This window comes from Indicator indicator, chromosome 9 (genome assembly GCF_027791375.1).
Source record: "Indicator indicator isolate 239-I01 chromosome 9, UM_Iind_1.1, whole genome shotgun sequence".
In the NCBI taxonomy this organism is placed as follows: Eukaryota; Metazoa; Chordata; class Aves; order Piciformes; family Indicatoridae; genus Indicator; species Indicator indicator.
This window is the reverse complement of record NC_072018.1, coordinates 28,340,065-28,353,535: the sequence shown is the minus strand read 5'-3', so window position 1 is coordinate 28,353,535 and position 13,471 is coordinate 28,340,065. Positions and strand designations below refer to the sequence as shown.

The 13,471-nt window shown below is 60.5% G+C and overlaps 2 protein-coding genes across 4 annotated transcripts; one reads left to right on the top strand and one right to left on the bottom strand.

Annotated features, from left to right (window-relative positions):
• Positions 1 to 143: 143 nt before the first annotated feature.
• SNX17 (sorting nexin 17) lies at positions 144 to 8,135 on the top strand. Of its 3 annotated transcripts, none has more exons than XM_054383508.1 (15): positions 144 to 203; positions 1,909 to 1,947; positions 2,134 to 2,251; positions 3,308 to 3,372; positions 3,512 to 3,622; positions 4,007 to 4,097; positions 4,278 to 4,365; positions 4,676 to 4,745; positions 4,863 to 4,955; positions 5,090 to 5,293; positions 6,505 to 6,627; positions 6,749 to 6,826; positions 7,001 to 7,075; positions 7,346 to 7,387; positions 7,467 to 8,135. In XM_054383508.1, exons 1-15 carry the CDS (start codon positions 144 to 146, stop codon positions 7,584 to 7,586), a joined length of 1,377 nt encoding a protein of 458 aa, XP_054239483.1. In that variant the 3' UTR covers positions 7,587 to 8,135. The 3 variants fall into 3 exon arrangements, with proteins under 3 accessions (XP_054239483.1, XP_054239482.1, XP_054239484.1); XM_054383507.1 differs by having other exon boundaries at positions 1,909 to 1,983; XM_054383509.1 differs by lacking the exon at positions 1,909 to 1,947.
• A 161-nt stretch (positions 8,136 to 8,296) lies between these two features.
• Positions 8,297 to 13,068, bottom strand: ZNF513 (zinc finger protein 513). Its single transcript, XM_054383598.1, has 3 exons — positions 12,861 to 13,068; positions 9,572 to 10,165; positions 8,297 to 9,363 (listed from the first exon to the last, which is right to left on the bottom strand). Exons 1-3 carry the CDS (start codon positions 13,066 to 13,068, stop codon positions 8,612 to 8,614), a joined length of 1,554 nt encoding a protein of 517 aa, XP_054239573.1. The 3' UTR covers positions 8,297 to 8,611.
• Between the last annotated feature and the right edge of the window lie 403 nt (positions 13,069 to 13,471).

Sequence of the window (13,471 nt, the reverse complement as noted above, 5' to 3'; positions counted from 1 at the left end):
GGGGCGGGGCTGGCAGCCGGTCCGGCCCCGTCGGGTGGTTCCACCGGCCGCGCCATCGTGGGGCCCGGCCCGACATGGCGGCGCGCGGCAGGTAGCGGGGGCGCGCGACCCGCACCGGCCCTGGCCCCTGTCTCGGCCCCGCCATGCACTTCTCCATCCCCGAGACCGAGACCCGCGCCGGCGACGGCGGAGCCGCCTACGTGGTGAGTGGGGCCGGAGCGGGGCGAAGCTGCCCGCGGTACCCGGTTCCGATGCGGCCCAGTGGGGCCAGGGCCGCCGTCCCGGAGCAGGTCCGGTGGGACCGTGCAGGCCTAGGGTGGCGGGTGGCCTGTGCCGGCCGGGACCGGGTCTGGGGCCCGGCCAGGCGGTGCGGGCAGCCCCCCGACAGGGCCCTGGCGGACTCGGAGGGGTCCTGGGGGATGGCCGGCCCGATGTACTGCGGGCGGGGGTGGACAGCGGGTGGGGGCCCCGTCCGGTCCGCGGGGCTCAGCTCATTCTGGACCATCCGTCTGTCCAGGCTTCCTGTTTTGCTGTGAACGCCCTCCCGCCTGCCAGCTGCTACGGGCGGTGGGGAGGAACGGTGTTGCGGGGTGGGAGGCCCCCGGTTCCCGGGTACCGAGAATCCCAGCAGCGGCGGAGACCCCAGGATGCGCAGAGGCAGTGAGGCTAGTCCCGACCTGTGCTCCTCGCGGCTCTGGGCTCCGTGCCCCCAGCTGCTCTGCTTCTTGCTGTGGGGGATCCCTTGGCTGCTCCCTCTGCCGAGATCCATCTCGGGGGGGTCTCGCCGGTGCGTCGGGGACACAGGCCATGACTTGCGGGAAGGGCTGAGAAGGGACCTGCCGATCCCCAGGCAGCTGCGGCCGAGCAATGCTGGAGGAGCAAAGCTGCACCCGAGGTGTCTGGCCCTGAGCCTTCCCCTGCACTTTGCCCTCCAGTATCACGATGGCTCCTTGGGTGGGGGGAGACTGTCATCAGAGTCGGAGGAGAGCTCATCCCTGGCGTCAGAAAGCACATCCTTGGCATCAGAGAGCTCATTTGCAGCCCTGAATCTGGGCAGGAGCTGGTGATGCCATGGAGAATCCTGGCAGTGTGGCCCCCAAACTGACACTGCTTGGGCCACCCAGCATCCCCTGTGGTGTCTTGATCCTTCCACAGGGCTCCTGAGCAGAGGGGCTGTTGAATGGCATGAGAAGCCATTGCAAGCTCCAGCATGGCCTGGAGAGGTGCCTCTGCTGACCCTGGGCAGCCCCAGTATACAGCAGCAGGAGAAAACTTGGGGCTGCCAGTAAGCAGAAGGCTGAGCCAGGGCAGAGAGGCAGCAATAAGCAGCAGCAGGCAGCAGCAAGGACTAGCTCCATTGAGTCCTTTCAGTGCTGTTACTGTCCTTTTCTGGTGTCTGATCCATCATCACTTACTAACATGTAGCCCTTGGCTGCTACCAGCAGCTCCTTGCAGTCCTGGCCATGCTGGGGGTCATGGCTGTGCCTGCCTGTGTCAGTCTCTCCAGACAGCCTTGGAGTACTGGGCTGCTGCCCTGGAGAGGTGCTGTCCCTCCAGGGGCAGCTCTGTGTGGCTGTGCTCTCCAGGGCAGTACCCGGAGGGCGTCTGGGCAGCGTGCTGCTAGGATTGATGCCTCCAGACTGATGTCTGCAAGGCAAACCCAACACCCGCAGCAGTGCCCAGCTTGGCACAGGGTACCATGGGGGGTCCTGGCACTTCTTGGGGCAGGGGCTAAACTCTGCTGACAGGAGAAGAGGGCTAAGGGTACCCCATGTGTGCCTTGGCAGAGTCCTCAGGAGCATTGTCTCAGGCTGGGCCCTGCAGGGGCTTCTCCCTGGTGGATTTTCTGCAAGCTGGGTGCTGGTGTCCTGGCAGGAGCTGGGATCTGACTGTTGTCTCTCTCCCCAGGCTTACAACATCCACGTGAATGGGGTGTTGCACTGCCGAGTGCGCTACAGCCAGCTCCTGGGGCTGCATGAGCAGGTATGGAGCTGCAAGCAGCTGGGCTTGCAAACCACTGGCTGCACTGTGTGGATGTGGAGCACTGGAGCTCTGGGAATCAGTTAGGGTGGGGGGGTCACAGCACCCACCATCTCCTTTAGAGGCTCCTGCAGCACTTTGCTCTCTTCCCAGCTAAGGAAGGAATATGGCGCTAACGTGGTCCCAGCCTTCCCCCCAAAGAAGATCTTCACACTCACCCCAGCAGAGGTAGAGCAGCGACGTGAACAGCTGGAGAAGTACATGCAGGCAGGTAAGCTGAGTGTGCCCCATGCTGTGGTTCAGGGCTGGCCGCCCCCAGCTCAGTCACTCAGGGCACTGTCTGCGTCTTCCTCCCCGCACTGTGGCCCATCTTGATGTCTGCCTCTGGTACTGGCTGGTTTTGTCGACCGGATGTCATCTCTTTTGTCGCAGCACTGGCAGAGGTGGAGACCTGCTGGTACCTCCAGCTGTGGGGAGGCTGTGGCTGCCCTTGTACATATCCTACGTGCAGTGCACGTGTGGCTCTGAGTGGCTGCAGAGTGGATGGGTGTTGGCATGGGTTGCTGTGCCTTAGAGTCATGGAATCACTGAATTGTTTTGGTTGGAAAAGATCAAGTACAACCACTAACACAGCACTATCAGGTGACTGTAGCACCATATCTACATGGCTTCCCAGTCCCTGTAGGGATGATGATCTCACCACTGCCCTGAGCAGCCTGTTACCGGCCTTGACAACCCTTTTGGGGAAGAAACCGTGTCTTGTGTCCAACCTAAACCTTTCCCTATTACAACTTGAGGCCATTTTTCTTGTCCTGTCACTTGTGCTTTGGGAGAAGAGACGAACCCCCACCTCTCTCCAGCCTCCTTTCAGGGAATTGCAGAGAGTGAGAAGGTCTCCACTGGGCCTCTTTCTCCAGGCTAAACAACTCCGGTTCCTTCAGCTGCCTCTCACAAGACTTGTGCTCTAGACCCTTCACCAGCATTGTTGTCCTTTTTGGGACATGCCTCAGCACCTCAACATTCTTCTTGGAGTGAGGGGCTGCAAACTGAACCCAGTATTCAAAGTGAAGCCTCCCCAGGGCGTAGGACAATCGCTTCCCTGGTCCTGCTGCCCACACTGTTGCTGACACAATCCATGATGCTGTTGGCCTTCTTGATCACCTGGGCACATGCTGGCTTGTCTTCAGCTGGCTGTTGACCAAACATCCTCAGATCCTTTTCCACTGGGCAGCTTTCCAGCCACTCTGCCCCAAGCCTGGAGGGTTGCAGGGGGTTGTTGTGACACTTCTCATGTCATGCCTGACTCCTTACTCATCTTAACCCCCAGTGAGGCAGGACCCGACGCTGGGAGGCAGTGAGACCTTCAACAGCTTCCTGCGCAAGGCCCAGCAGGTGAGGGGGCTGGAGCCGCTGGAGGTGGTGGGCTGCTGGGGCAGCCTGCACGGGGGTGAGTGCTGGGAACAGGGGCCCTTGGACTGTGAGGCAGCGAAGGGTGGAGGAGCCGAAGTACCAACCTTGTTTCTCTCTCCAGGAGACACAGCAGATACCTACAGAGGAGGTGGTGCTGGAAGTGCTGCTCTCCAATGGCCAGAAGGTCAAGGTCACCATTCTTACCTCGGACCAGACAGAGGATGTCCTTGAGGTGCCAAAGCTGTTGTGCTGGGCAAGACACAGCTCCAGCCAAAGTTCTGTGGTTTCCCTCAGCCTGTCAGCCCCTGGCCCATCCTTCCTTGTCCATATCCTTCAGCAGGGCTGTCTTGGAGATTGAAGAATGCTGAAGCTGGGAGGGGTGTCCCCATGTGCTAGTGCCCCTCTCTGGGCCCAGGTTGATGTCAGGAGGCCCCCAACCATTTCACTGTTGCCATGATCCCCTAAGCCCCACCTGTCCTCGCTGCCCAGGCTCCCAAGTACGTAGACGTACTGCCTTCCTGTCTGGAGGTCTCATTTTGTACATGGGCTGGATCCTGCCATGGTGTAGGAAGGTAGAAGTGCTCTCTGTGGAAGTGTTGACCTCCTGCTCTCCTAGGCAGTGGCCTCCAAGCTGGATCTGCCAGATGAACTGATTGGATACTTTAGCCTCTTCCTAGTGAGGGAGACCAAGGATGAAGCTTTCTCCTGTAAGTAGAGCACACCGTAGCCTTGGGAAGACTGTGGTGAGACATTTGCTCTGTGCCTTGCTCCAAGCACTGTATCCTGGGTGGTGGGGATTCAGTGGGCTCCATTGAGTACCCTGACTGGTGGGACTCTGGTGGGCTCTTGCTGCCCACAACTGCTTCTGAGCTGCTGTTTCCCTGCAGTCGTGCGGAAGTTGCAGGAGTTTGAGCTGCCCTATGTGTCTGTCACCAGCCTGCACAACCCTGAGTTCAGGATCATCCTGCGCAAGAGGTGAGTGGTGGGCTGGAGTAGCAGTGGCTGATGGAGCAGTGCGCTGGTGTCTGGGGGTCTCTGCTCAGTAGAGCGACCCCTTCCCTGCCCAGATTGCAAATCACAGGGTGCTTTGGCCACCAAGAACACACTTAGATATTCTCAGCCATGACACAGGGACAGGGATCAGAGAGGGTCATGGAAACTGGCAGGCCATTGGAGGTGGTGGTCAGAGAGCCAGCCCAGCACCTTGTCCTAGTGTGTGGGGTGTTTTTCTCCCCATCACTATTAGGACCTGGGGAATAGGTTGACCCATGTGGTTACCTTCTAGCTACTGGGATTCCTCATATGACGATGATGTAATGGAGCATCGCGTGGGGTTGAACTTGCTGTATGCACAGGTGAGAGTTGATGCAGCCTAGCCGGGTGAGAAGAGGTTCTGCACCCCTTGGCTATGGCCGTGCAGGGTCTCGTGTGGCTCCAGACCCAGCTACTCAGCAGCATCTGTTCCCTGGTAGACGGTGTCAGACATTGAGCATGGATGGATCCCTGTAAACAAGGAACAGCACCGGCAGCTGAAGTCCCTGCAGGAAAAAGTCTCCAAGAAGGAGGTAGGGGAGGGCAGAATGCTCTGTGTGGAGTATTCCCAGCACTATGTGAAGAGGTGGTGCTGCGTTTGGTGCCCACTGCTGGTCTGGGCAGTGCAACCAGCAGTACTGAGCTCCCTCTCCTGCTCTGCCTGCAGTTCATCCGGCTGGCACAGACCCTGAAGTACTATGGCTATCTCAAGTTTGACCCCTGCATTACCGACTTCCCTGAGAAGGGTTGCCATGTTGTGGTCAGTGCTGGCAACAACGAGCTCAACTTCCAGGTGCGGCTGCCCAGCGAGCAGATCAAGGAGGGCAGCTTCAAGGTCACACGCATGCGGTGCTGGCGCGTCACATCCTCGGTGAGTGCTGCTTGCCTGCCCAGGGGAGCAGGGAGAGCTCTCTGGGGTGTGCTGGGACCTTGCTGAGCTGGCAGCTCTGCCCAGGAAAGGTTCTGGCTGCACTGTGTGTTTCCAGCCCAGCCAGCTGGGGAGGGTCTGAGTCCTGCTTTGGGTTTGTGGGCATCACAGAATGGTTTTAGTTGGAAGAGACCTTGAAGATTGAGTCCAGCCATTAATCCAGCACTGCTAGGTCACCACTAAACCAGGTCCCTCTGCACCACATCTATACAGCTTTTAAACCCCTCCATGGAGGATGACTCCACAAGTGCTCTGGGCAACCTGTTCCAAGGCTTGACAACCTTTTTGAGGAAGGGTTCCTCATGTCCAAGCTAAACCTACCTTGGCACTACTTGAGGCCTTTTCCTCTCGTCCTATTGCTTGTTCTTTGGGAGAAGAGACTGACTCCACCTCTCTCCAACCTCTTTTCAGGAAGTTGTAGAGAACAGGAAGGTCTGCCCTGAGCCTCCTTTACTCCAGGCTAAACAACTCCAGTTCCCTCAGCTGCTCCTCACAGGACTTGTGCCCTAGGTCCTTCATCAGCTTTGCTGTCCTTCTTTGGACATGCTCCAGCACCTCAGTGTTCTTCTGGGGTGAGGGACCCCAAATTGATCTCAGTATTTGAAGTGTGTCCTCACCAGTGCCCAGTGCAGGGAGACACTATGTGCCCAGGTCCTGATGGCCACACCACTGCTAATGGCCAGGATGCTCTTGGTCTTCTTGGCCACCTGGGCACACCCTGGCTTATCTTCAGCTGGCTGTTGACCAACATCCCCAGGTTCTTTTCCACCAGGCAGCTTTCCAGCCACTCTGCCCGAAGCATTCATGGAGTTGTTGTGACCCACGTACAGGATCTGGCACTTGGCCTTGCCCCATTGGCCTCAGCCTATTGCTCGAGCCTGACTGGATCCTTCTGAGGGCCTCCTGACCCTCAACAACACTCTCACTCAACTTGGTTTTGTGTGCAAACTTGCTGAGGGTGCCCTTCATCCCCTTGTCCAGATCATTAATAATGTATTAAGGGTCATTGGTGTGAGGACATGTGAGGGGACCATTGCTGCAATCTGACAGTGGTGGAAGGCCTGTGGGAGCTGGGCAGAGCATCCAGCACTTGGGGCCTGGGAAGCTGCTTGCTTCCTCTACAGATGCTCATGCCTCAGCATGTGCCCTCACAGGTGCCTATGAGCAACGGTCCCTCAGGGAGCAGTCCAGGGAAGTCTGAGGTGAAGCTGGAGTTGGCTTTTGAGTATCTAATGAGCAAGGATCGACTGCAGTGGGTTACCATCACCAGTCCACAGGTAAGGCTGCCTGGTGCTAGGCCAGTGGTAGATGGGAGCAAGGTGGTGGTCTGGGCTCTCAGCACAGGGTGTTGGGAAGGCTGTGGGGTGCGTGGAGCCTTGTGACACCTTTCCCTTGCAGGCAATCATGCTGAGCATCTGCCTGCAGTCCATGGTGGATGAGCTGATGGTCAAAAAGTCTGGAGGCAGCATCCGCAAGGTGAGGGCGAGACTGGATGTTACCTCTGGACTGAGATCCTATCCTGTTCCTGTGACTCCCTGGGGTTGCACTGGACCCTGCTTTATCTTCTGAGAATGTGGATCTCCAGGGCCCATCTCAACCTCTGGAGCTGCCCCTGGAGATCCTTGGCTGAGCCCAGCTCCTTCCTTGCAGATGTTTCGGCGGCGGGTAAACGGGGCCCTGCGGCGCTCAGAGAGCCAGCAAGCTGTGAAATCACCCCCACTGCTGGTAGGTGGGACCCTGCAACTCTGGAGGGAGATGAGCATAACTGTGATCATCACTGTGTGCCCACCACCCCCAAGGGTGCCATGTCTGCTCCAAGGAGAGCAAGGCTGCAGTGCCACACTACTGTAGCCCTGGGAAGGAAGAGAAAAGGGTCTTAGACCCATTCCTGGGAGCTGACTCACTGTCAGGGGGAAGGGAGAGTGGCCTGGCCTTGTCCCAGGTGAGGGCAGGGAGATGGTGGGTGCCACATACTGACCATGCTGCTCCCCACAGGACTCACCCGATGCCTCCCGGGAACCAATGGCCAAACTCTCGGTGAGTTGTGTGCATCTGCACTATCACTGTCACCCCCTGGGGGAGTGGGGGTCCACCCTAATGCCTCCCCTCTCCATAGAGCAAGCTCACCTCTGTCAGCCTGCGAGGGATTAGCCACTCCAGCTCAGCTAACGACGTGGGTGCCAACGACTTCCATGGCAATTATGCCTTTGAGGGCATCGGTGACGAAGATCTGTAGTGACCCTGCTCCTTCCTCGGGCAGCACTAGCCGAGGGCCTTCGCTGAGGAATGTATGACCTGCAGCCAGGTTGCAATCGATGTGCCTCTCACCCGCTCCATCCACCTTCCCCTGCTCCCTAGGGCTAAGCTCTCAGCCCATCGATGCCTTCCTTTGGGCCAGGGGCAGCTGACCTCCTCCTGCTGCTGGCTCTAGCTGGGAGAAGGGCTTGTTCCAACCCAAGCAGCATGTCCAGGCTGAACCCTGGAGCAGTGTGGTGGGGAGCAGAGCTGCCCCTGCCCCAAGTGCCCAGCTGTGCAGGAGGGCAGATGCCCCGGGTGGCACTGAGCAGCCACTCTTGAGGCTCTGTAAAGGCCAAATTAGCATTTAGGTTTCTGCTGGGAAACTGCAGTAAGCTGTCTCCAGGGGGAGGCCCTGCACAGAGCCCCCTCTCTAACCCGCTCATAGACTCCAGCATAATCTAGGCTTTATAACCACCTATTTCCTGCTGCTCAGACCGACCAGAGCATTAATGGACAGTAACTGATGTTTACACACTGCAATGATGATTAAAACGGATTCTGATTGGTACCAGGCTGTCTGCTGGGGGGGTGGCCACTCTCCCTCCCATCCCTGTACACCTTTGCTAGCCCCACACTGTCCTTTCCTGAAGCAGAACAAGGCCCCAGGGAGAATAGCGGATAACAAAACCAACTGTTTAATGCTTTTATACACAATATAAATTACACCGACTGGCATGGCGACAGCCACAGAACCAGTCCTGTTCTCCCCTCCCGCCTTTTTCCCCAAATTCCGGCAAAGGAAGGCTCCAATGGGCAGGAACTGCTCCTGGGGGTACCTGGGGACACAGCACCAGTCACTGGGGCAAGCACCGGAGCCGTAGGCTTCACCCTGCCTGGGAGAACTTGGCATAAGGCTGCCCTGAGTCCCCATGGAGTCTGCTGCCCATCCCTCCCCCAGGGAGGGCAGGGGCTGTGGCTGGGGGTGCAGTTCCCAGGGCTGAGGCATCCGGGCTAAGTGCTGTCTCAGGGCAAGGCCGTACCCACAGCTGGAGGGGCCAAGAGGGCTTTGGCATTGCGCGGGTTGACCCAGCTCTCAGCTGTGTGGCCGTGGATCTTCTGGTGGCGCTTGTAGTTGTCCCAGTGGCCAGTGGTGTAGGAGCAGTCCCGGCACTGGAAGGGCTTCTCGCCCGTGTGCCGCAGCATGTGCCGCTTCAGGTTCATGCTCTGGTTGCAGCTGTAGCTGCAGAGGCTGCACTGGAAAGGCTTGTCACCCGAGTGGATGCGCCCGTGACGCTTGAGGTTGGCCAGGTTGCCGCAGGCGTAGTCACAGAGCTGGCACTTGTAGGGCTTCTCCCCTGTGTGCACCCGCTGGTGCCGTTTCAGGTTGTCGAGGTGGGCAGAGGCATAGGGGCAAAGTGGGCAGGCAAAGGGCTTCTCCCCGCTGTGCGTCTTCATGTGCCGCGCCAAGTGGTTGGGGTAGTGGGTGACGAAGGGGCAGAGGCTGCAGGCGAAGCCTTTGTCCCCAGTGCCCTTGCGGGGGCTGGCGCCCGGCTCGGTGCCCAGCACCGCCAGGCTGCAGCGCCCACAGACCTGCTCGGCCAGGCCCTCATCCTGCGCAAAGCCGTCGTCCAGCACCAGCCCACACATGCGGCACGTGAAGGGGAAGAGCAGCTCAGGCAGCGCGGCTGCCTCCTCACCCCGCAGCCGGGCACAGCCAGGCAGGAAGGGGCCGCTGCCACTGCCCACGTGCAGGCTCAGTTCTGGCAGCAGCGGTTCTGTGGAACAAACACAGACGAGGCTGTCAGCAGGGGAAGCTGGGGGTGACGGTGCCCTGCTGACACTGGTGGCCTGCGGCCCCAGGCCTGGCACAGGACATGCTGGCAGGGCAGCGACATGCAGCCAAAGCCTTGCCCCTTCCCTAGCCCTGGGGGTTATGCCGTGGGGGGGTCCGAGGTGCAGTTCTGCCCTGACCCTAGCCTTTACCTGTGTCCTTGTCCTGCCGGTGCGGTCCCTCGCCCTCGGGCATGCGGTGGCTGAGCATGTGCCGCTTCAGGTTGCGGCTCTGGTTGCAGCGATAGTCGCAGGCAGCGCACTGGAAGGGCTTGTCTTGGCTGTGGACCCGCTCATGGCGCTTGAGGTTGCCCAGGCTGCTGCAGGCAAAGCTGCAGCAGGTGCAGCGGTACGGCTTCTCCCCGGTGTGTGTACGCAGGTGCCGGGTCAGGTTCACCAGCTGGGCAGATGCGTAGGCACACTGAGGGCAGGCAAACGGCTTCTCCCCATTGTGGGTCTTCATGTGGCGCTTGAGGTGGCTGGAGTAGTGGGAGGCGAAGGGGCAGAGCTGGCAGGAGTAGACGATGCGCTGGCTGCGGCCCGCCTCGGTGCCTGCACACTGCAGGCAGCTCTGCCCGAGGCTAGCAGCCAGCTGCAGACCACACTGGCGGCAGGGCAGCGCGGCCGGGCCTGGCTCACCCCCCTCCTCAGGGTCACTCTCCACACTCAGCTGCTGGTAGCCGGAAGAACAGTCGTCGTCACTCAGCGCGTATGCTGGGATGGCGATCTTCCCCACCAGCGTGTCTGCTGAAAACACCGTGAGGAGCATGGAATCACAGAATCATTTTGGTTGCAAAAGACCCCTAAGACCAAGTCCAGCCATTAGCCCAGCACTCCCAGGTGACCACAGCCCTGTCCCTCAGCACCACATGCGCATGGCTTTTAAACCTCTCCAGGGATAGGGACTCCACTGCTGCCTTGGGCAGCTTGGGCCAGGACATGACAACCCATTTGGGGAAGAATTTTTCCTAATGTCTGATCTTAACCTTCCCTGGTGCAACCTGAGGCTCTGTCCTCTTGTCCCATTGCTTTTTACCTGGGAGAACAAACTGACCTCCCATCTCTCCTCAACCTTCTTTTCAGGGAGTTGTAGAGGGTGAGAAGGTCTTCCCTAAGCCTCCTTTTCTCCAGGGTAAACAAGCCTAGTTCTCTCAGCCATTCCTCACAAGACTTGTGCTCTAGACCCTTCACCAGCTTCACTGCCCTTCTCTGGATACCCTCCAGCATCTCCATGTCCTTCTTGGAGTGAGGGCCCCAAAACTGAACCCAGTACTCAAGCTGCATCCTCACCAGTGTTGGCATGGGATCAGCCCTCCACTTGGGCTACCAGTCCCAGTCTCGAGGGGTCTGTGGTCAGGAGGGTCTGGGCAGCTGCACTCACCCCAGCAGCACCCACCATGTTCTGCACAGCAGGGTGAGGAGCCTCATGGCCCCCACCTGCCTGAGCACCTTGTCCTGGATGCCTCAGGAAGCCCTGTCACCTCCACCCTGTGGATGGCCAAACTGGGTGTCAGTCCACAGCCACACCCCCAGCACCAGGCAAGTTAGCTGGAGAGGGTCATGGGATGGGCAGCCTGCTAGCATGCCAGTGCTGCCAGGCCTGGCTGGAGGGACATGGTAGTAGTGGGAAGGTGTTAGGCACAGGCCAGCCCAGGCAGGAAGGCTGTGTCCCCATAACTCTCATTCTGGGCCCCCGAAGATGTGCCACTGCCCCACCCCTGGGATGGCAGCTGGTTCTGCTCCCATGGCCAGCACCACTGGGCTCCATCACCAGCCCTCCTGCATCAGGGAGGAAAACAGACCTTCCCATGCTCCATGGCAGTGGGGAGAAGTCTGTGCCAAGCTCTCAGAGCACACCTTTGCTTCCTGTCTGGGTACAGACCCTAGGGGCAGTGCTGGTGCACCGGGAAAGAAGACAGGAATGAAACCTGCTTCCCTGGGGCTGCTCCTGTGCCCCAGATATGGCCCCAGGCCAGTGCTCAGGGCAGGCAGGGTAGTGGCATGCACCCAAAGCCTTGCCACTATGAGCTTCAAAGCTGTGCACAGCCCTCAATGCCTGCCCTGGGACCCTGAAAGACTCAACACACATTACCCCAGGAAGCAGACTGGGCAGTTCCCTTTGCTGCTGCCCACCTGGCTGGGTCCAGCGCCAAGCCCCAGGGGGTGAGGCTGCTCCATGCTGCAGGATGGGGTAGACCCTCTGCCCTCCAGTCTGGTCACAAACACTGCCTGAAGTGCAGACACCAGACCAGGGCATCCTGCAAGGACCTGGCTCCTGCTGGAGAGACCCTTGTCCTGCCTGAAGCCCCACCCCAAGGGACTTCTCTGCCTCCCAACTCAGGCCCAGAGTGCTACCGCTGCCCTGGAATGCTGCCCCCTGAGTGCAGCTGGATCGGTGTGCCCAGGAGGGGCAGTACTGCCCACAGGCTGAGGACATGGACAGTGATGGCTTCCCTGACCTCCTCAGCATACCCTAAGGTTCCTGGTCCTGTTCCCCAGCTCAGGAGGGGGAAAGAAGTTATTGCTGATGGCACAAGGTCTGCAGAGACCTGCTTTCAGCCCCCACTGCTGAGATGGCTTTGTCCCTATGCTGAGCTCTGTGCATACAGGCTGCAGGGAAGTGGGAACAGAACTCATCTGCCAGGCAGCTGGGACAACAGCTCAACGTGACAGTGGGAGCTGCTGGCACAAGCACCAAGCACACAGACCGGAACACAGCCCTTGAGGACAGTGAGGGGACAGAGGGCCACAGTGGCTGTCTGTGTCTCCCTCCTCTCGCCACTGAGGATATCCTCACATTATTCACTGCTCAGTGACAACGAGTGATGCTTTCACCGGTTTCTGAGAGGCACCTTAACGGGGCTGGAGCACCTTTGCTCCCCTGGCCAACCCAGTGTCTGGTCCTGACCAGCTGCACTAAGAGGCTGCGGGTCCCACAGAGCAAGCAAACGATGGGGAGCAGGAACAGCTCTGGTGCAGCTTCCCTCACCCCACGCAACGCATGGGGCAGCTGTGGGGCAGGACCCCACAGGGACTAGGCCCCGGCTCTAGGTGGGCAGCAAAGCCGTGTCTCGGGGGAATCAAGAGCTCCAGGGATGAGCCCCGTGTGCAGCGGCGGTATGCGGCGGGGCAGCCCTGGTGTCCCCAAGCAACCGCGGGGGGCCGAGGATCGGGGTCGAGCGACCAGAGACCACCAGTGCGGGCATCACCCCCAGGGGCCGCGGCCTTCACCCGCGGGAGACGATGCAGGACGGGGAACGCGCTCGTGGTGGGAGCAGTCACCAGGAGGGACCGCTCCCGGGGAGGGCGGCTGCCCGATGGGGCCAAGCGCTGCGCCAGTACCGGCAGGGCTGGGCCGCATTCCCGCCCGGCGGCGCTCCCGGAGCGGTGCCGCCCAGGCCGGCCGTCTCCGCAGCCGCCGGGCCCGGACGGCGGCACGCACCTGGCGATCCCTTCTCGAAGGCCAGGCCGCGGCCCAGCAGCAAATCACTAGGCAGCACCAGCGCCGCTCCCGTCGTCTCCTCAGGGCCGTCCTCGGCGTCCGCTGCAACACACGGAGCGCCGCGGGTCACCGCCGGGCCGCCGCCCCCCAGCCTCGCCGCGCACTCACCCTTCACCGGCTGCGGGTGGCTCTGCTTCCGCCGGGGCATGGTGGCCGGTCCCGGCCCCGGCCCGGCCCCGCCGCCCTTCTGCCCGCGGCCCGCCAGCCGCCCCCGCCAGCCCGGGGCGGCCACCGCCGCCCCGCCTCGACCGGGCACTTCCGCTTCCGGACGCGGAGGGGTGGGACCAGTGCCGGAAGTGGGTGCGGCGCCCCGGAAGCGGTCCTGGCACTGGAAGTGTAAGGCGGGTCCCAGCGCCCACCTCTCTCTCCTGGCATTGCGCCGGTGTTTGCCGGCATGCGGCAGGCGACTGTCGAACCGCAACGGGGAGAGGCAGGCGGGAGATGGACAGGGCTGGGGCCCCTCGGGAGAGAGCGGTACTCGGAAAGGGCGGGGCTGTGTAACACCGAAGGTCGTGGGGGCGAGGACACCCGGGCTCCTCCCCTTCCTGTGC

What these genes read in the sequence shown, in the direction of transcription:
- ZNF513 (XM_054383598.1), bottom strand. Translation starts at nt 13,068, where the DNA reads ATGCCCCGGCGGAAGCAGAGCCACCCGCAGCCGGTGAAGGGTGAGTGC. An exon ending in CTTCGAGAAGGGATCGCCAG is followed by an intron (nt 10,166 to 12,860) that starts GTGCGTGCCGCC and finishes CGGTGTTTTCAG; the next exon opens with CAGACACGCTGGTGGGGAAG. An exon ending in CCGGCAGGACAAGGACACAG is followed by an intron (nt 9,364 to 9,571) that starts GTAAAGGCTAGG and finishes TTTGTTCCACAG; the next exon opens with AACCGCTGCTGCCAGAACTG.
- SNX17 (XM_054383507.1), top strand. Translation starts at nt 144, where the DNA reads ATGCACTTCTCCATCCCCGAGACCGAGACCCGCGCCGGCGACGGCGGA. An exon ending in TGAAATCACCCCCACTGCTG is followed by an intron (nt 7,076 to 7,345) that starts GTAGGTGGGACC and finishes TGCTCCCCACAG; the next exon opens with GACTCACCCGATGCCTCCCG. An exon ending in AACCAATGGCCAAACTCTCG is followed by an intron (nt 7,388 to 7,466) that starts GTGAGTTGTGTG and finishes CCCTCTCCATAG; the next exon opens with AGCAAGCTCACCTCTGTCAG.